General features: G+C 49.4%; 4 protein-coding genes across 7 annotated transcripts; 2 read left to right on the forward strand and 2 right to left on the reverse strand.

Moving 5' to 3' along the window:
• Window positions 1-1602: 1602 nt before the first annotated feature.
• Window positions 1603-5863, forward strand: FOXG_01068 (uncharacterized protein; the record flags this gene model as incomplete). The annotated part of the gene is made up of 5 exons (XM_018377801.1): window positions 1603-3260; window positions 3363-3445; window positions 3501-3833; window positions 3886-5041; window positions 5092-5863. 5 exons carry the CDS (start codon window positions 1603-1605, stop codon window positions 5861-5863), a joined length of 4002 nt encoding a protein of 1333 aa, XP_018233593.1.
• A 6811-nt stretch (window positions 5864-12674) lies between these two features.
• FOXG_01070 (NADPH oxidase) lies at window positions 12675-15520 on the forward strand. Its single transcript, XM_018377802.1, has 3 exons — window positions 12675-13527; window positions 13583-15066; window positions 15120-15520. Exons 1-3 carry the CDS (start codon window positions 13415-13417, stop codon window positions 15194-15196), a joined length of 1674 nt encoding a protein of 557 aa, XP_018233594.1. The 5' UTR covers window positions 12675-13414; the 3' UTR covers window positions 15197-15520.
• FOXG_01071 (urease) lies at window positions 15425-18611 on the reverse strand. Of its 4 annotated transcripts, XM_018377803.1 has the most exons (5): window positions 18453-18611; window positions 18234-18320; window positions 16964-18153; window positions 16019-16910; window positions 15425-15957 (listed from the first exon to the last, which is right to left on the reverse strand). In XM_018377803.1, the coding sequence occupies exons 1-5, from the start codon at window positions 18471-18473 to the stop codon at window positions 15637-15639; spliced, it is 2511 nt and encodes an 836-aa protein (XP_018233595.1). In that variant the 5' UTR covers window positions 18474-18611; the 3' UTR covers window positions 15425-15636. The 4 variants fall into 4 exon arrangements, with proteins under 4 accessions (XP_018233595.1, XP_018233598.1, XP_018233597.1 ...); XM_018377806.1 differs by having other exon boundaries at window positions 16964-18320; XM_018377805.1 differs by having other exon boundaries at window positions 18234-18611.
• Window positions 18612-18771: 160 nt separating this feature from the next.
• On the reverse strand, window positions 18772-21395 carry FOXG_01072 (uncharacterized protein). The gene is made up of 2 exons (XM_018377807.1): window positions 20740-21395; window positions 18772-20619 (listed from the first exon to the last, which is right to left on the reverse strand). The coding sequence occupies exons 1-2, from the start codon at window positions 21176-21178 to the stop codon at window positions 19145-19147; spliced, it is 1914 nt and encodes a 637-aa protein (XP_018233599.1). The 5' UTR covers window positions 21179-21395; the 3' UTR covers window positions 18772-19144.
• Window positions 21396-21409: the final 14 nt, after the last annotated feature.

Raw genomic sequence — 21409 nt, forward strand, 5'->3', positions numbered from 1 at the left:
ACTCTGTGCGACCATGACCGCGATCGGCTTCGGTAAGGTTATCTTGTCCGATTCGGCCTCGTCTCTGCATAAGGCTGGGTTGGTCTTTGTATTCAGTTGGACTTGTACTTGTTGTACTGTCCAGTACTGTGCTTCCTTAACCTCGAGATGCAACAGACTAGCCGGGGGTCTCCCATGTTGGTGAGCAGGAGGAGCTCTATGTACTGACACGCCAGAGCTAAAGGGAGCTAGTTTACGATTCTGGGCTCTCTTAGAAGTGATATTCGATTTTTGACATTGCGGCATCGGATCGCATGTCATTGTGTTTTCGAGGTTCTCAAGGAATCTTCGGCGATCGAGTCTGTGCCCATTTCGAGACAAGGTCTTTCGTTGAAGAACTGTTCACCGCAGAAATCAGGGCTTGCGACTGGAGCCATGCATGCCATGCCATTCTCATGCTCGATCGGCATTTCAAGAACAAGGGAGGGTGAAGTGGGCCCGGCTGTGGAGGCGATCCCGACCCTGGACAACGCCGCGGCGCTCTCTTAGGTGAGCAGCCGGCTTCAACCGCCCCACTCTACAGCACCTCTCAGTGGAGAGAATCCGCACGCCTTGCCCCCAGACCCTCTGCGAGGCGCTGAGGGGACCTAAGCGACTACCAACAGGGCGTTAGACCCCCGTAAGAACCCTCCACTTTAAAGGTCGTGAGACCCCGCCCGCTTGTCCGCCGCTCGCTCGCTCGCTCATTGTGTTGGTGGTGGTACCAGCTCTTGCCTATCCTATCACGTACCCCGGCACCACGAGGAAGCTGACGGGAGGTGTGTCAATTCAGGGTCCTTCCTGTCCTTGGGCGTCGACTTCCTTCGCGGCTTGGAGTGAAAATCAATACCTATTCCTTTCAACGCTGTTGCACAAGAAAAACCTTGAATATTTTATTTTCTCTTCCACTGCCTGTATCTTCTCCTACATCAACATCTGATTCAACCTTAACTTTTGTTGTAGAAGCCCGGTCTTCTCCACCTCAAGCCTGGGCTTCCAGCTCATCCTGCTAAAGCTGTCATCTCTGTTCCAGCTTTACGATTCACATTTCCATCTCAGTTGAGCTGTCTCGTTCGTCCACTGGCTTCCCGGTTCAGACACACCAAAAGGTGGTATATCACACTTGTTTACAGAGATATCAACTTCTCGTAACTCACCCAACAATAGCCTCCCTCCCGTTCCTGGCCCAAACGAGTAAACCGTCTTAACACGCCCTTCAAAGTCTAATCCCGTCTCCGTCGACGCCGTCCCAAGACAAGCTAGACTTGAGCCACGGATTGCCTGACCTTTACGGCACTTTTCCCTCTCTGCGCCATGCCAATTCCCCGTCGCCGGTCACTTGTCGATTCGAAGTAGATCAACTCCACTGATTACTTTCTTTTGGACCTTGTCTCAAGGTCGAGACCGCCGACGCCCCGGCCATCGCTTCCTTCGCCTACGACCAGTGCATTCACAACTTGCAACTCTGAATATTTACTCTCCCTTGTGATTTTGTCGTTCGACTCCTCATCCTTTGCTCATCGTTTAATACCCAACTCGCACGGAACGGCGTTCACTCTCCATGACTTATAACGAAGCACCGATATGAGCCCTCCCGAACAACCTCGTGAGAGCAGCCAAACTCGAGCTATTAGGCCCGCAGCAGCTGTGCACGACACCGGCTTTCCCTTGCCTTGTTCCGAATCACATCAAAATCAAATCCAAGCTCCTGTTCCGACCACACTTGACAATGCGCGACCGAAAGCCACTTTCGACTTAGTGAATGATATCAAGGGCCATGATGCCACCCCACGACCATTTGCCGGGGGACGTTTCCTCAGGGATTTGGGGGATGCTTCGCGCTCACCCTCGCAAAGCCCTTTTCGTCTAGCCATGCCTAGTATATCTCCTGGCCAGCTTGCATTCTCTGCCATGCAGTACTTGCCGGTACCAACCCTCGTTCTTAATAATCTCAAGACCGTTGTCCTGGCCAACGAAGCAATGGGCCGAATGTTAGGACTCATTACGGAAGATTCGGATGAAGAGGATACTGTGCCGACCATCGAAAGCCTTCGCGGCCAGACCTTGTCTCAAGTCGGTGTTGATATCCTCCAGGATGGACAGCCTGTATGGGCAACGTGGGACGCTTTCCTCGATTCTCAGGTGGATGAAATGGGCGTGCGAATTGCAGCAAGGGATCCACGGCGACCATCACAGTCTGGCGGCGATGAGACGCCAACCGCAAGCACGATGCCTCTCCCCGAGAGGGCACCAAGCCCACCCGCGCGTAAAACACAGGACTCCATAGTGGAAGTTGTTATCACCCGCAAAAATGGCACCAAGGCAGCGTTTGATGGCCGCTATAACCCTAAAGAGTCGGATTGTCAAGTATATGCTAAGATGATTATTACAATATGGGAACTCGAAGATCATCAGACGTTCTTCACACTCACCTTTACCAGCACGGAATCCCCATCATCCACTCTTCACAGCACGAAACGACCCATTGCGAGACCGAGCATCCTCGAGGCTGCCGAGCGCAAATCCATTGCCCACTCAAACCCTTCCTCGGTTGCGTCAAGTCGAGATTCGAATTCACCGTCATTTCACAGCCCAGGAATTGTCACCATGTCATCCAGCCCTTTCCCACCAATGGGCCCCCCTTCTGTCGCAACCCATTCAAGTACGCCTTCTCTTCTGCAAAAGATGCTGCTGATGAAAGACGCACTGCTCAACAATACCCAAATGCCCATTTTAGCAATGTGGAAAGATGGTAGTGTCACTTTTCCCAACACGGCTGCTCGGAAACTCTTTGAGAAAGAAGCCCCGCTCGATACATCTCTTAATGGCTTTGATCTCATGCGGTATTGGCACATTTACACTGAGGACTTCTCGGAGCGCTTTGCGGTTGAGGATATGCCTATTTGCAAGCTGCTCAAGACGGAGAAGCCCTTTAGTGGATTCCGTGTTGGCATGTATGATGAAAACAGAAATAAGCGGATTTACGATGTCCTTGGCGAGGCTATTCGGGATGATTCCACTGGCGAGTTTCTCGCTGGTGTAGTTACTGGACGGGACGTTACTGTTATGACAGAAGAGATCACACAAATAAAAGAGCGGGATGAAGAGCGTTTCAAGCTCATTTGCGACACAATGCCTCAACTGGTATGGACGGCAACACCTGAAGGCATGGTCGACTTCTGGAACACTCGGTTTTACACTTACACCGCGCTCACTCCAGAGAATAGTCTTGGCAAGTCATGGTGAACGCTTTTCACCCCGATGATCTTCCTGAAGCAAACCGGAGATGGCAACACTCGCTTGATACGGGCGATAGTTACGTGACGGGAATACCGTTGCCAGAGTAAAGATGGCAACTGGCGTTGGTATCTCGGCCGGGCACTGCCTCAGCGTAATAAAGAAACCGGGGAAGTCGAGAAGTGGTTTGGTATGTGTTTTGATCGACTAAATTGAAGTTTCGGGTCTGACCATCCGTTTCACAGGAACCTGTACCGATGTCCACGAAAGTATTCAAACTAAAATGAGCGCGAAACGCACACGGCAACAACTTCTTAGCGTCATTGCCCACTCTCATGTCACCATTTTCACGGTTGACCCGAATCGAAGGGTTACAATGCTCGAAGGCGCATTGATCTGGAACAACACTCACGAGGAGAACCATGATGGAACGAGATGGTTCATTGGAGAGAACATGTATACTGTCTTCAATCGCTTGACAGCGCAACTGGCAGATGGAGAACGTCCTGAATTCCTTGAACCCATAGAGCTACTGCTCGATGGAAAAGCTACCGAAGACGTAAAGGAACACGGCATTGGTAAGGATAGGCACCAAACTGGATCTCGACACGCTTTACTAACCTCAAGTAGACGACCGTTGGTACCGAACTCGTTTCCTTCCCATGTTTGGCAAAAGGTCACAGGAAGGAGATGCCACAACCGACACGTATATCGAAGGGGTCATTGGCGTAATCATGGACGTTACCGAACTGAGAGTCCGCGAGGAAGCCCTGGAGAAGCAGTCCAAAGAAAAGCGAAGGGCGATGGCGAATGAAGCAGCTGCCAAGGAGGCCAATAGACTGAAGAGTCAATTTCTCGCCAATATGTCTCACGAAATCCGAACGCCCATCACTGGTGTGTTAGGGATGGCCGAATTACTTAGCGGAATGCAGTTGGACGCGGAGCAACAAGAATATGTCGAAAACATTCAGAGCTCGGCAACATCTCTGTTAACCGTTATCAATGACATTCTAGACTTCTCGAAGGTGGAGTCTGGGCGGTTGGATATCGAAGAGGTACAATTCTCCTTGTCCCATATCGTCAAGGAAGTGGGGAGAATGCTTCAGTTTGCTGTTGAGCGAAAGAACCTTGACTTTCAATCAGATATTGGAGATGGCATCGAAAACGATTTGGTGGTCATTGGTGACCCTGGACGTGTGCGACAGATCCTGACCAATCTTCTTACCAACAGCATTAAATTCACCAATCAAGGATACGTCAGATTTTCAGTCACGGCAGAGAAAGAGACCTCAGAGTCTATCGAGGTTCGATTTACGGTTGAAGATTCGGGCATTGGAATTCAGGACGATGTCCGCAAGAAGCTTTTCCAGCCTTTTAGCCAAGGCGATGCCTCAACCGCCCGACGATTTGGTGGTACTGGACTGGGTTTGACCATCTGCAAGAACTTACTTGACCTCATGCACGGCCGTATCTCGCTCGAATCGAATGTTGGCGTTGGAACTCGAGCAACCTTCTGGATCCCTTTCAATAAACCAAGCGGCCCGGCTGAGGCTGGCCTCGCTAATGCTGGTGCCATCCCTGACCGGCTGCAGTCTGAACTTAGCTTGTCTTGCAACAGTTCAGAATACGACCAGATTGTTGGCACACCCCCGCCCTTCGACGGAATACAGGCCAACAATGCGGGATCACGTCGGACTCGCTTCGGCATATCATCAACATCAAGCCCAGACCAAGAACTACCAGCATCAGAAAGAGCTAAGATCCACGTTTTGGTGGTGGAAGATAAGTAAGCATCAAGATGACTCCGGAAGACACTATCAAGCTGACCAGTCCAAGTCCTATCAACCAGAAGATTGCTACGAAAACCATTGGCAAACTCGGTTTCCAAGTGACGGCTGCCTGGAACGGCAAGGAAGCCCTGGAATACCTCGCCAGTGTTCAAAAAGGTATCAAACAGAAGCCAGATATCATTCTCATGGACGTACAGATGCCCATCATTGATGGCTACAAGTGCACTCATCTTCTAAGACATCACATGCCTTACAAACCTTTGGTCCAAGATGTGCCGATTGTGGCCATGACGGCATCGGCTATCCAGGGTGATCGTGAAAAATGCACCAAAGCTGGGATGGATGATTATCTCGCCAAGCCAGTTCGGGGTGTTATCTTGGAGAAGATGCTTTTACGATGGTGTCACTCCCGACGTCGGACATCGGCGACACCAGACCCTACTGCTTCAGACTGTTCAGAGATGAGCGAGCACTGCAACAATGCTGATATTCCGAACATTGGCATCGACGACAATGACATGCCGCAGACATCTGAGGAGATCAATGGCAGCCCCATCACACCTCGGCCGTTGACCACCAATGGATACCAGAACGAGCCGTCACCCTTTGATTCTACCGGGCTGGCAGTGCAGGTCCGACGACCAGAAGGAGAGACTGAATGGTCTAACAGGCTACAAGAAACAAAACTCATCGACGCTGCAGGGGGATCGTCAAGCTACCGGAGGAACTCGTACCACGAACTACAGACCGGAGATTCGTTGACCGAGGAGAATGTCAACAAGTTGAAGAGCGAGAATCAGTCGACGACACGTCGATAAACCAATGAAACTATCGGCCGGGCTCCGGAACCAACAACCAATCGGTTCATGGCGACCGAAACTATTGAAACATCTTATTGCTCGATCGCCGATCTACCCTCGCCCACAGCGGGAAACAATACCCACAATCACGTACAGAACCACTTGTCCGACAAGCGCGGATTCATTTTTACACTCTTCTTTCGGCTACAGCATTGGTAACAAAAGCATGTATGCATTGATTGCATTACACACGGTGGAAATGGCGTTGGAACGGGATACCGCTCACATTTAGCGAGCAGAAGAATCAGTGGAGAACACACTCAGGCCAAGATGCCCTGAATTTTGTGCTCCTACTGTTGCGTGCTTTGTCTTTTATCATCTATAGACGGACGGGTTCCAGCATTCTGGCAAAAAAGAAAAACGAGAGGACCTTTCTGATTGCCTGTACATGCTTTGGCAATAATATGCATCTATGGATTATGGATTGGGAAGATAAATAGTTGAAAGGGTTAAGTTTTTTGTTACGTACGAAAAAGCAGGAACGATGGATGAATGATGGGATGGATCGATGATACCTTTTTTGACTCTTAATATTTACTATTTCAATTATTTGAAGCTGGACTAAGAAACATATTCAGTCCAAATGGCCCATACAATTGCTCCTCGCTTGCTATGTTCAAACTTTTAATAATGCCAAAGAGATTACTGTTTAATGGTTATCGTGAAAGCCGCAAGATTTATGCACGAAATTGACAGCGCATATAATCGATTGATGCCTGATACGTGATACGATTCTCGGGCATCTCGACATGTCACGCTCTAAGATCGTGGCTTGATCTAGACCTCGGTCTCGATTCCCGGCTGCTTAGATGAGTGCTCAAAGACACCGGAGGCTCTGTCCCCAACTCGATACATCTTATTCTTGATCCACTTGGCTGTTCGCGGGATCTAGGCCCATCTGTTAGTTCCAGTCTTATGGCACGCCCCCTCTAAAAGCGGGAGGGCAGAAAATAGAAACAAATCTGAAAACCACGTGCGACTTATACAAGGGTATCAGGAGCTTACCTTCCATTGCATTAGACCCCGGTGTTGGCGATGCAGGCGTTTGTCTCGACGGCGATAGTCCCTGAGCTGGTCTATAGGACCCTGTTTATGATCTGCGCTCCCATCTGGGACGCTGGAAACCTGGCCGTCTTCGTCTTCTGTATCTGAGGAGCTGGAACTGGAGTCCGAGTTGCTGCCTATAGAGCCTGCACGGCGGGCACGCTGGCCGGAGCAGTCGCCATCAGAATCATCAGACTCAACAATACCAGCTTCCCTTTCCTGTTGGCCGACTTCAAGATTGTCGCGAGCAGTTTCGACCACTTCAACCACATTTTGAAGATGTTCGTCTCGACTCGCCCATCGAGAATGGGCACTTCCCTGAAAGGACGTTAGCAACTGGATAAGGCCTGCCAGATACTTTCATATGTGCTAGTAGAATGCTTACCAAACCGGACCAGAATGTGAGCTTGAGTTTGATAGTGCCCAAACGTTCACCGCACTCCTCTAAACAGCAAGCTGTAGCACGCTGGAAATTGCCTTTCCAAATGGGTAGTTCCAACTCTGTTTCTTCTTCGTCGGCAATATCTTTAAGCCAAAGGACAGAAAATGCAGCCGTATCGTCTCCAAAGAATCCCTTCTCCCGGAAAGCGATTGACATACAACTGCTGTATCTCTTAGCAACCGCTAGAGCAAGCGATCTACCTCGTTTCGATTTCCAAGTCACTGTTCCTTGATCGTCACCATCCTCAGTATACATCTTTGCACTACTGATACTGGTCCGGAACTTGAGCTTCGATGAGCGAAGTTCCTTGGGACAGTCTACCACGGTGACAGTGGGCTGAACCTCGATTGTGCCGTACTGCCATCCTAGGAGATTTCGTGGTGCTTGGAGTTGAACACTTCGGAAGACCATTGAGATACGGACTCGTCCATAGCCAATGCCTCCTGTCAGGGGCCAAAATCCCATGACTTGCGAACGTTCACGGAATACTTCTCCGAGAGGCAGGTGGATGATGCCAAGCAAGGGGTCATCCTCCTTCAGTCGAGCATCACGGACCGTGACAAAGACTTCTGCTTCACGCCAGTCGCGGATGAATCTCTCGCAGCCAGCGTTATAGAACGGTTTCGAGTTTTGAGGTTTTGTTCTTGTCTTAAATGTCTTTCGGTGATTAAGGATAATAGTACAGTATGCACTTGGCAGACCATCACCTGAGTCCTCTTCGTCGGTCGCCTCAGCGTCGTTTTCGGCCTTGCGCTTGTTGAGTCGTTCCAGCTCAAGACCAGTGATGTTATGCACTTGGATGCTGAATAGACCACTAGGGTAGCCGTCAGGCGGAGGCGCAGAAATGATCATGGCATCCTGCTCAGCCTTGAGCTCCTGAGCTGTCTGTTGCTCAAGTTCGCTGGCGTCTCGCTCCTTCTTGCCTTCCTTGAACATGGTCTCGCGAAGCTTGCGCTCACTTGACTCTCTGACCTTCTCCTTAAGCTGATCCATAGTACGGATTTCAGGGTCATGAGTCTGCTTCTCAAACTGACACTGCTGGATTCTGGTCTTGGAGAAGTATCCAACGCTCCACTCCAGCTTTCCGGGCATACCATCACCTGATTTCAGGGCCCTGAAGCCATCTTCTCGATGTGACATTTTTCCATTAGACTTATCGTCCTTCATCAGTTCCTTGATGGGAACTTCAATTCGGCCGAGGTCGTCGTCCGCCGTCAACCTATCGGAGTCCCACAGCTGAACACGAAGTCGCTCGTCGATGTTAAGCTCCTGTGGTGTCACGAGAACAAAACAAGTTTCATCCCAAACAGGCTCCATCTCGTTCTCCAGTACTCGTGTAGTCCACATCACCTTACCAAATTTGGCCCAGCCGACCGAGACGTACCCGTCTGAGCTTCCTTCTTTGATAAGTGGAATACCGGAATCACCCATCTTGAAGTCGTAGCCGCGCTTGATGTTGACGACCAGAACACCAACAGCGTTGGTATCCTTCTTGAAATCATCACCAGCAAGCATGTCCTTCAAGTCCAGGGTAAGGCTCTTAGGGGCAACGTATTCAGCCATGGCGGCATCAACGGCGGACTGAACGAAGTTGCTGATGAAGGGCACGTCCATGATATTGATGGCATGTTTACTCAAGGGCACACAACTCAGATTAACCTTTGGCTGCCCAAGGAAGGTGAGTGTGCAAAGAGAGAAGAAGGGAGGATCTGGAGTAAGCTGGAAGGGCATGCGCATGGTACCAATCATACCTTGGAGATCGACCCAGACAGGAATTTTGAGGTTTCCAGGTAGATAAAATGCGAGGTATAGATGCATATCTTTGGTTCTCTCCTTGAGAGACTTGGACGAGGATCGAGTGCGGTAGGCAAATGCAACCTCGAGGTTGATAAAGTCTCCTTCCTCGGCCTCCATTCCGTCCTGGATCGTGGCACTGCTGTCACTATTCTCGCCGTCCTTTTCCTCAGTATCATTCTCACTTTGTTCCCTGGTCATGAGCTGTCCTTCTTCATCGACTGCCCGAGCTGCGGCTCCAGTAGGCAGCCATCTTATTCCAAGAATCCGCAGAGACTCACTTCCCTGACCGATATCCTCCACACTGACCATTCGAATCAACCTGGGAAGCGAAGCTTGCATGACATCCTCCAGGGTGTCTGCAAGACTGGCAAATAGATCGGGGTTGATCAGGGGCCAAACAGAACCGATCAGAGAGTTGAGCCAGACCGTGGTCTCAGTATCGTTCTTCTTAGATGCCTTTACAACGCCTCGTCGATGAGCATCCCAGACCTCATCTTCAAAAATATTGTTGACTTTTTTGGACATCCATTCTCGAACTGATACCACAAGGAACCATACAGCTCCCACAGTGGCTGCGGTTAGGATCAACCAGAGTGAAGCGCCAACGAATAATGAGGATTTAGTTTTGCCTCCCTGGAGAATACCCTCTCGGACGAGCCTTTCGATAGAAAATGCGCTGGCCACGATAGTAGCCACGCCAGCAAGCCCGAATGTGACACCACGCTTGCTGATGGATGAAAGCTCAAGGCGCAGAGCATCGAAATCGGGTGGTGGAAATAACTCACCCATGGCATCGTGACTTTGTTGAATATCTCGATGCTCATCGCGAAGCTGCTCGTCTGTCTTGTTCTTGTTTTCTGACCCTGTCGCTGTGCGTTGTGTTGTGCCAAAGGGGGGTTCATTAGTGTCTATCTCTTTAAGAGCTTCGTCTGTGAAATCGTGTATAGTGACAGGAAGATGAGTGACGGGGTCCGTAACTTCTCGCTCGGCTCTTTCTCTCTTGCTCTTCTTGATTTCTTTCCTCCGTTGTTTAGGATCTGATGATTGGGGACCAACTTGTGAAGTGTCTGTCATTTCTTCCCCATTGCCTTTCTCTTCACTGTCGTCCTTTTTACTATTATCATCCTTGTCATCCTCGACTGACTCTAGGTGGGGCCCAGCGTCTTCTCTAGACTTTTGCTGAAATTGATAATCATTTGAGCCCGCAGCCTCTGACGGGTCAGGTTTTCCAACTGCGGCATCTTGACGTGCAGCTCTCTCTTCTCGATATTTGGAGATGGTTGGAATAGGATGTCTGGCGCTATATGGAGCTGTATAGCGACGGTGCTCCTCCGCGTCGTCTCTTCCAGACATGGCGGGTCGCGGGTAAGCTTGGAGCAGTCTTTTAAGGTAGTGACAGATTGGTGATATACAATTGGCAAGGACCCGGCGATCGTGAAGAGTCTTGGAGATGCAAGAGAAAAAGCTTAGTTGATAAGTTTCACGGAGAAGTTGAAAAGACCAAGAAAATTATGGAACAAGGAGAAGAGTGACAAGAATTAAGGCAGGCAGGCAGTTCAAAGGTTACTGTCAAGTTGAAGGAAGGTGCGATGGAAGGTGGTAAGTTACTACGTCATAAGCTAGCGGGCATGGTGATATGCCGAGCTTTCCTTCTTGGCGGAACCATTTGTATACATAAGAATAAAAATAAATAGATCCACGATCGCTCAAGCAAGTATTTGTGGTTACTTTGAAGCTTGGCGAGTCAATGCTTGGTAGTGAAAATCTTGGCTTGGCTTAACTTAGGCTTGACGATGTTGACGCTCAGAGGTAGAATGCGGATCTTAGAGGCTAGGTAGCTAAACGTCGAGAAACTGTGCCACAGCCTAAGAGGCGTTAGCTGAAGTTAGTGCATTTGCTGCCGATTGTGTCGTGTGCGTGTATCCTGTTTATGCCCGAATGCATTCACCGGCCGCTAATTCTGCCTCGATTGGTTTGTGTCTCTAATCAATCTGTCCTTCTTTGACTTGCTCTCACATTCGCAAGGAAACAGGACTCGTACTGTTGGTCTCTTGGCATCACACCAACACGTCAGCTTGCGGGGAGCTTGAACCAAGCTTGCCCTGGTAATTGGTGGGGTTTCGAGATCGCCAAAGGCCAAAATCTTGTCATTGAATGGAATAGGGCTACCGATATAGCACTCGATGTTTATCTTGAGCCGTGTTGGTCAATTCTACGAGTTTCATCATGCCTTAAAAGCAGGTTTTGGTCTGCGACAGCACCACGCAAGACATAAAAAGGACATGATGCTCCGTCTGTTGCAGTGATGAATTCATACTGATGATTCAACTTTGGGGCCACTATGACTAGACGCATGTGCCTGTGGCTGTCATTCGGGCATTAGTTTGGCCTTATTACCGGATTATAGAAGGTTGGTTGCTGGCAGGTATTATTCTTGGTTCTCTCGTGGCATCGGCCCCACTTCTCCGGCACGGATACGGCGTCGGCCTGAGTGCTCCGGGACAGAGGATGACAAGGGCAGCTATGTCGCACTATATCGGAGTTTGGTGTTTTGGAAGTAGACAAATCGGGCATTAGTGATTGTTAACCCCTAAGCAATGGAGATGTTTGAAGATGACAGTAGTCTAAATCGTGAGTGTTTCTGCTTCGATACACCTAATCGGTGCTACTAACACCAACAAGGCAATTGCTCAACAAAACTGTCGCACGATCAAAAGATCTCTCGTTCTTCAAGAGGTTATAGCAAATGATTTTGTGATGGCGGTTGGAGTGACAACCAAGTCTTGTGCGATGTGAAAGTGATGAGCGGTCTGCTTAGTGCTCCCGCTAAGCAATCTGCGACAATAGCAGAAATCTTGGCTTTTTATTTCGAAACCCATCCGACGAACCTGAGGAGATGTGCATTATGGACGAGTAGAGGTTATCAGATGACAGTCGTTCGATTTCTTGGGGATTGATACAGCTGAGAACCGTGACGAGATCTAGCCGTGCATTCGTTAATCGAATGTTGGTTGGTTAGAAACTCTGTTGGTTGGTACATAGTGTCACCTTGTGTGAGCCGCGATCAATCAACCAACTACTAAACCTGCTGATTCCCGAAAACTCGGTCGTCATAGTGAGTAGAGGATCAGAAACAATCGTGCGAGACAAGGGCCAAGAATAAGAATGTGCACTTGGATCGATTAGTCCCAAACTAGCGCCGTCACAGTGCATTACAAGTGGTTGGGAAGAGCCTGTCGTTGGCTGCATCTTGAGATTTTAAGCGCCCAGAGACTCGAACCCCAGGCGCCTCTTCAGGGTCCTCGTGTCGGTGACTGGTCCCGGGGACCGTTGGTGGCATTAGGTGCAGTGTTCCTAATTTAATCGGCCAGTCAGACGCTATAGAACAGAATGCCCAGGCCTCTAATAGGCGCCGGGGGATCAATATTGCCCCCATGATGATGATGGTAGTGAGTTGTTTAACCACCTAGCACGCTGTGGTGGAGGTAACAGATCTGGAGTAAAAGCAGTAAGGTCCCCTGTTTCCTGCATTCGTTGAATCTTCCATTGATTGAAATATTTGAACCTCTTCTGCGACGTTTAACCTCCTTATTCAGACGCTATATTGACTGTCGCAGTAACAATAAGAAACAGCCCCGGTCTCAGCCTTGGCGCCCCCCGCGAAACACTCCCATCTCTAACCAAAAAAGTCTCCCCCGACGCCAATTGTCTCATCCCAACCACGAAACCCGCTACGATTCTCCTCTGTGACGTTTCAACTTCCGCTGGTGAATTCGTAGCATCTCGGCATCCACATCTTCCGTACCCGATCTGGCAACTCGATACCTCCTTGTACCCGTTTAAACAGATCCCCGGCGCATCAGATTTCGGATCACGGTTCCTACTATAGCCTTGATATTCTTGGCCAAACCTGTCGACTGTCAATTTTTTCACTTTATGAACCTGGTCCTTCCTACGATCTCATCCGAACCTTCTTCATCTTTCTTTTCTCGGGTCGCTATTGTTACTCAGCGTCCTCGCCAACATTCTCTCAACCCCCGGGCTTCTCAGCCACGACTTTCGCTTCCTCTCGCTGCTGGATCAGTCTCTTATTCTGTTTTACTATTTAAGGGTTTTTGGATAATTTACTCGATATCACTCTCTCTTTATCGAGGGGAGATCCTCTATAGTCCTGTCGCCGGCCGACCTTGACTTTACTTAATTAACACTCAACACATACCGCAACGATGGGTTCGCATATCGGATTCCTCGAATTAATAAAGAAGCAGTTTACCGCTAGTAAACTCTTCTTCCACTTTCTTTTCTGGGGGTTTCACTGGGGTATTTTTGCCTATGGTTGGTAAGTTGAGAGAATAATCATGCACAAACTCATGGTTCATAACTGACTGATATAGGTGGAAGCAAGCCGCAGATGCCAGACTGGCAGGTCTCAACACACTCAAATTCTCAGTATGGATCTCACGAGGTGCTGGTCTAGTTCTCAGCGTCGACTGCATGCTTATCCTGCTCCCCGTATGCCGAACCATCATGCGTTGGGTTCGACCCAAGATTCGATTCATTCCACTCGACGAGAATCTCTGGATGCATCGCCAACTCGCCTACTCCATCCTCCTCTTCACTTGCCTTCACACAGGCGCTCACTACGTCAACTTCTATAACGTCGAGTTGACTCAGATCCGACCTGTCTTGGCTCTTCAGATTCATTATGCTCAGCCTGGTGGAATCACTGGTCATGTCATGCTTCTCTGCATGCTGCTGATGTATACGAGTGCTCACGCTCGCATCCGTCAGCAGTCGTTCGAGACGTTCTGGTACACTCACCATCTCTTCATTCCGTTCTTCCTCGGTCTTTACACCCACACCGTTGGATGTTTTGTGCGTGACACACCTGAGGCTATCTCACCATTCGCGGGTGACCAGTTCTGGGAGCACTGCATTGGTTATCTTGGATGGCGATGGGAGCTCTGGACTGGTGGTTTCTACCTTCTCGAGCGTCTCTGGCGTGAAGTTCGTGCTCGACGTGAGACCAAGATCACCCGAGTTGTCCGCCATCCTTATGACGTGGTTGAGATCCAGTTCAACAAGCCTTCTTTCAAGTACAAGGCTGGTCAGTGGCTGTTCCTCCAGGTGCCTGGGCTTTCCAAGTACCAGTGGCACCCTTTTACCATCACTTCGTGCCCCTTTGACCCTTATGTGTCTGTCCACGTTCGCCAGGTTGGTGACTTCACCCGAGAGTTGGGTGATGCTCTCGGTGCTGGTGCTGCCCAGGCCAAGCTCTACGACGATGTTGACCCCATGGGTATGTACGAAGTTGCCCTTCAGAACGGTGATCAGATGCCGGCTCTCCGAATCGACGGCCCTTACGGTGCCCCGGCCGAAGATGTATTCGAGAACGAAATCGCTGTGCTTATCGGTACCGGTATTGGTGTGACTCCTTGGGCCTCTATCCTCAAGAACATCTGGCATCTCCGCAACTCACCCAACCCTCCCCGCCGACTTCGCCGTGTCGAGTTTATCTGGGTGTGCAAGGATACTGGTTCATTTGAGTGGTTCCAGACTCTCCTGTCCTCTCTAGAAGAGCAATCCAACGAAGCGGCACGCATGCCTGGAAGCTCGGGCGTCGAGTTCCTCAAGATTCACACCTATCTCACACAGAAGCTGGATATTGACACTGCTCAAAACATCGTACTCAACAGTGTCGGTGCTCAGATGGATCCTCTCACAGAACTACAATCACGAACAAACTTTGGTCGCCCTGATTTCCCTCGTCTGTTTACTACCATGCGAAACGGTATCTTGGACCGAACATACCTGAACGGCCTAGAGTCCCATATCAGGACGACAGTTGGTGTTTACTTCTGTGGTCCTTCATCAGCCGGTATGTTGCAACCTCCAATATTCACCCCGAGAAAATGCTAACTCTATCTGTAGCTCGTGATATCAAGACGGCTTGTAAAGCGGCCACAGTTCCTGATGTGGATTTCCGATTCTGGAAGGAACACTTCTAAGCTCGCGATCGTTTTGAATAACTTCTTAATTTCAGGATACCATCAAATACAATTTATTTGAATACACCAAAAGACAGCCTGAAGCCTTAATTTTCTAGCGGGTTGGAAACTTGTAAAATCCAAGAAACTTTACCCCTCGTACAAATTCCGCTTACCCAGAAAGGGGCCTCAAGCGCTCTCCTGTGTGATCTTCGTCTCTCGTGTACGAGGGGTGAGTGACTAATGTATCATCAATCAAAAGTGTCACACACGGATCAGTTAGTGCCGTGAAGGGTGGCGATAATAGCACCTATATGAACACATGTGACAGGGCTATGTTTCATAGTATCATCCTTGAGCATAATGTGTGATGGTATATATAGCTAGCCAGTATCCTAATTCAGCCTATGATATGCAACCCTATAGCTTAGCAACTATCCAATAGCTACCATGTTGCTACTTTAGTACACGTAGAATTGTTGTGTAAGTGGTAGAGTTTCTGCAGGCGCCGCCACACAAACCTCACCATCAGCCTCGACTGTATAACTCTCTGGATCAACACGCATCTTGGGCTTCAGATCGTTGTGGCGCATATCACTCTTGCCTATATTTCTACAACCCTTGACAGCCTCAACACGGCTGCGTAGACCATATGAAGCGATAGCTCCTGTCTCGATGGACGCTGAGGAGACGAAGAGAATACTCGTAGAGGCGCAGTGTGGCGAGAACATCGGACGAGCAATGATGGGCTGAACTGTTGGGATGGAAGCGTTGGGATCACCCTGATACATAGTTAGTAACTCATCAAGTTGCAAAGTTCAGAGTTGGAAGAGAGTAACATACCATCTGAGCATATGCGATATGCCCACCCTTGAGGACATGGCTGGGCTTGGTGCCAAACCACGCAGGATCCCAAAGAACAAGATCAGCAAACTTGCCAACCTCAATACTTCCAATGACATGTCCAAAGCCCTGAGCAATAGCCGGGTTGATAGTATACTTGCTGACATAGCGTTTTACACGCGCATTATCAGCCCCTGTGCCCTCATCCTCCGGCAGCCAACCCCTCTGCACCTTATTCTTATGCGCAGTATTCCATGTTCTTAAAACGACCTCTCCGCAACGGCCCATAGCCTGCGAGTCAGAGCTCATCATGCTAATAGCGCCTTTGTCATGTAATACATCCTCAGCAGCAATGGTTTCAGCACGGATACGGCTCTCCGCGAAGGCTACATCCTCTGGGATGTTCTTGGACAAGTGATGACAGACCATAAGCATATCGAGATGCTCATCGAGGGTGTTGCGTGTGAATGGTCTTGTAGGGTTGGTCGATGATGGCAGAACATTTTGATGCTCTACCACGGAGATGATATCGGGAGCATGGCCACCTCCTGCACCCTCTGTGTGATAAGTATGAATTGTGCGGTTCTTGAAAGCAGCGATTGTAGATTCGACAAAGCCAGACTCATTGAGTGTGTCAGTGTGAATAAGACATTGAATATCGAATTCATCACAAACACTGAGACAAGCGTCAATAGCAGCAGGAGTGCAGCCCCAGTCCTCATGAAGCTTGAGACCACAAGCACCAGCATTGACCTGATCGCGCAGACCCTCAGGAGAACTATCATTACCTTTACCAGTAATACCAATATTGATAGGAAGCTGATCACACGCCTGCAACATCTGACGCATGTAATGAGCACCAGGCGTACAAGTAGTTGCGTTCGTTCCAGCACTGTAACCACTGTCAGCCTCTAAGATAACACGATGAATGCACATTGGACAAACCTTGGACCTGTACCACCGCCAAGCATAGTGGTCACACCAGATGCAAGAGCTTCGGGTACTTGCTGAGGACAGATAAAGTGAATATGCGTGTCGATAGCGCCCGCGGTCACAATCTTTCCTTCGCCTGCTACGACATCTGTGCAGCTTCCGACGACCATGCCCTCTGTTACGCCATCCATAACGTCTGGGTTACCTGCTTTGCCGATACCAACGATCATGCCCTCTTTGACTCCGATATCTGCCTTATAGATACCCGTCCAGTCCACGATGAGAGCATTAGTCACCACGAGATCGAGGGTGTCGGCATCGTGTCGTCCAGTCGCTTGACCCATTCCCTCACGCAGTGTTTTACCACCACCGAATTTACATTCATCACCGTAGACAGTTTCGTCGCGCTCGACCTTAATCCAGAGATCTGTGCTGCCGAGTCGAACGAGGTCTCCAGTTGTAGGGCCAAACATAGTCGCATAAGACGCATGGTCCATCTGAAAAACATCGATGTGAGCCATGTCGCCGGCAGGGTCTGGCTTGTGAGCGTATCCAGCTTCTTGCAATCGAGCGAGGATTTCGTCGGCGCGCGAGAGGTCAACAACTCCTGATGCAAGGTTGTTACCACCGCGGATAACACGGTTGCCACCAATCTCAACGAGGGTAACAGTCTTGGTATCTCCGGGCTCGAATCGTACTGATGTTCCAGCGGGAATGTCGAGTCGATAGCCATAAGCACGAATACGGTCGAATTCAAGCTGCGGGTTGGTCTCGATGAAATGATAATGAGATCCAACCTGAATAGGTCGATCACCTGTACTCGTTACCTGAAGACGAATTCTCTTTCTTCCTTCATTGAGGGTAATCTTCTTGGTCTTGACAGGAACAACAGCACCAGGCTGCTTATCGAGTTGATAGTCTTCAGTCGCAGCCATAGGAAAGATACTGTTGTCTGGCACAGGGAGAAAACTTCCATATAGAGCTCTCCTCAAATCTCCATCATCTGAGCTGATGGGATTATGGACTGTGACGAGGTATGTTCCTGATGGAAAGGTACCTTCGACTTGAATCTCGTGAAGAGTCGTGCAGACTGAGGGCAAGACGTGGCGACGACCTAGCATCGTGGCGCCCAGTGCCATAAGGTCAGAGACAGTATGATTGCCATCTCGAATGAGTTCATGGAGGTTATTGGCGATGAGGGCCTAAATTCATAGTGTTAGTTAGGTAAGGCAAGTTCCTGATTGACTCATATTTTCTCATATCGAGTTGATATCATACTCACCACAGCCTCAGAATGGTTCAGCTTGACTCCTCTCGCCAACCGTCTCTGAGCAAGCAATCCCAGCTGCGAGATGACTAGCTTGTCGATCTACAAAGTATGTTAGAGCTCTTTCATGTGCTATTCTCATGCTGCCCGCAACAACCCTGCAAAAGCAATGTCTCCAACCAACGGCATGACTCCGCAGACTGGGTCTCTTAGCCTTGGCGAATAAAGACGAACCTCTTTAGGTACCAGATGCATGTTTGCGATAATGGACTCTTTTTTCTGGTTACTTATCAAGAGATCAAAGAATCTAAAGAGTGAGAGTGTGAGGAGGGGCCAAAAGTGTATGGTTAGTTACAGTCAGGTAAGATAGCTATCTCGGCACGGAATAGCCGCATCAAGAGTAGCCTGACATTTTTACCTACAACGGGCTGGACTCTCTAGCTACAGTTACGGTGCTTCCCCCACTGTAACTTGAGATAACGGGCTTCTTGGGGTTGCTTTCATTGATAAGTCGAGGCCGATCGATTGGTCATTCACTTGCGCCCGTTGTTGACATGGGTTTACATCATTCAACTCTTCTCACTCGATTATTGGTTCTCAACTTGTTGGTTGTGTAAACCTTTATACATAGTCGATAACGCTTCAACAGAAAACTATAATTGGCTTGTAGTTTCGGAAGCAATCGAGTTGAAGGCCAGTTACGCCCTCAATGTAAATCTAATCTCTTCAGTCGCTCCGTTATCTCTTCATCATCATATTCAGAGAGTAAATAACGACTAGTGGTATCCCGATTCTAGGTAGCATTAACTCATCGCCTGAACTCCATCATGTACCATCCAACGCCTTTGCACGAATCAAGTCTACCATAACAGTATAAGAATCATACCTAGGGACCAGACCTAGGGGGGCTCGGCCAAATAGGATTTCTAATCCTCCTCCACTTCCTCATCCCATTGCTCTTTTTCTTTGTTCATCAGTTCGCTCATATCTACCGGCTTGAATATCGAACTCTCCGGATCTGTAATTCTCGGAACCTTGCGTAGACTTTCATCATCAAATACTGATCCTATTGTATCGATCCATCGCTTTCGTCGCTCCATGAGCGTCTTCGTAAGATCGCCTATGCCTGGACGAGCGGTACCCGCAGCGCCGCCCACAAAGTGACTGCCACCCCCTGCACCTCCGGGACGCTTTGTCTTCTTGCTCTTGCCCATCGTGCGTGTGCGCTTCAGGTATGCAGCTTGCACTTGGCCGTCAAGATCCTCGAGGATGGTCTGATATTCCTGGTACGCCATACGTTCTCGTACAAGGTCCGTGAGACGAGCCTTGCGCGCACCGTTGATCAGCATCTGCTCCTTGAGGCGGTTTTGCAAAAGTCTCAATCTTGCTGCGACCTCGTCGTCAAAATGGCCATCGTACTCTGCTTCGAATCCATCAAGAGGAAGAAATCCAATGTGTCGGAGTTCCTGCTTGATGCGTTCATCAACCTGTGAATATTCCAATTTTGGATGAGAAGCTTTCTTCCAGGCCTCCGTTGACGACTCAGGCATAAAAGCTGCCGGCTGCTGGTTCGGTTTGTCATCAGAGGATGCGGGCTTATCTTCGACGTCTGCGTCACCATTCATGCTAATATCTCCATTGGTGGTTCCGTTTGTCGTAGGCTTGTCGTCTGCTGATTGCGCGCGGGCTTCAGGTCGAAGCGTTTGCATTAAACGAGTCAACCAAGGGCCTACTGAAAGCTTGTCTGTCTCTCCGACATCATCGTCCATGTTGTCTATGCTTCCTCGTGGCTGGTTCGGAGGGAGTTTATCTCGCCCTTGTTGTGGTGTGTCGATCGACATTGCGCCGTCCTCCTCAGCCCATATCTCTGTATAGTGTCTCTTGCCACGCTTAGGCATGACGAAGGGTGTCACACGATCCCCTCGTTCTCGTAGAAAGGCCAGATCCTCTTCGGAAAATGGTCTGAAGAACGGCTCCACGTACGTCGAGAACGTAGAGAAGTTAATCTGACTGTTGGGCTTTGCATTGCTAAAATCCTTGTCGGGAGGATCGCCAGCAATAAGGTCGGCAAGATCTGATGGCGGGTATGTTGCAACTGAGTAGATCTCTTTGCGTTCTTCATCGGGCATTCCAGGATAGGTCGCTCGAATCTCGTAAATGGTGGGGTCAGGGAAGGTGGAAGGATCTTCGCCGAATGTCATAGCTTGGGGTTGTTCGCGACGAGGAGGCGCACCCTCGTCTTCAGAGCTTGACTCTTCTTCCTCTCCCTCTTTCTCTTCGGTCTTGGCCTTCTTGTCGACATCCATGGCCGATGGTGAGCCAGCATGTGTAGGTGACAAGGGCGAACTCGGATCGCGGTCGTGTTTACGGTTTTTCGAGTCTCGCATCGGTGACGAACGTTCTATAGGAAGTTAGTTCGGAACCCAATGTTTAGGTAATTAATTGCCGGTGCCAGCAACTGGCAACCTCTGTGGCCAGACGGCTGCCTCAGGCTAAACACATATATCATGGAAAAACATACCGACATTGCCTTCCTGCGGCGCAAGTGAATCGGGCTTCTTTCTTTTATGTTTGGGTCGTTTTCCTTCTTGTTCACCGTCGGCGCGATTGCTATAATCTTCAGATGGTCGCTTCTTGCGCTCATCTGCCAAGTGTCTCATCCCGCGATCGTAAAATGTCGAGCGCTTTTCCATAATATTGGATAAGCTTTTGAGTCGTTCAATCATGCCATCAAGGCTCTTTGAATCTGGAATGGTTGCATTTGAGGCGGATTGATCGACGATATCATCATAGGTAAGATTGCGAAAAAGGATGACTCTCGTGTTAAGATAGTCTGGATCGTAAAACTCCTGTGGTGGTAGACTAGCTGTCGCGACTGGAGCAGGCGTGGTGTTGCGGCTCTGCTTTGGTATGGCCGAGTTCTTCTTGCCAGTCCCTTTCTGACTCGGCCCTGGAGGCATGATCGCGGGTGTTGGAGAGTATAAATGAGCTTGGTTATTATGCGCTTGATTGGAGGCTTATTTGCGCGTGATTTATCAGATAGAATCGAAGGTTGAGTGGAAGATTTTGATGATTATTGCGACAAGGGAACAATAACAGACAGTAACGACACGGCTCCAAAGCACGCGATCCTATTAAAGTGCGTCACGGTACAGGTTGGGCGTCGGTACGTACCTGCCCCTTGATGTTCT

The sequence above is a fragment of the Fusarium oxysporum genome, chromosome 1 (genome assembly GCF_000149955.1).
Source record: "Fusarium oxysporum f. sp. lycopersici 4287 chromosome 1, whole genome shotgun sequence".
Lineage (NCBI taxonomy): Eukaryota > Fungi > Ascomycota > Sordariomycetes > Hypocreales > Nectriaceae > Fusarium > Fusarium oxysporum.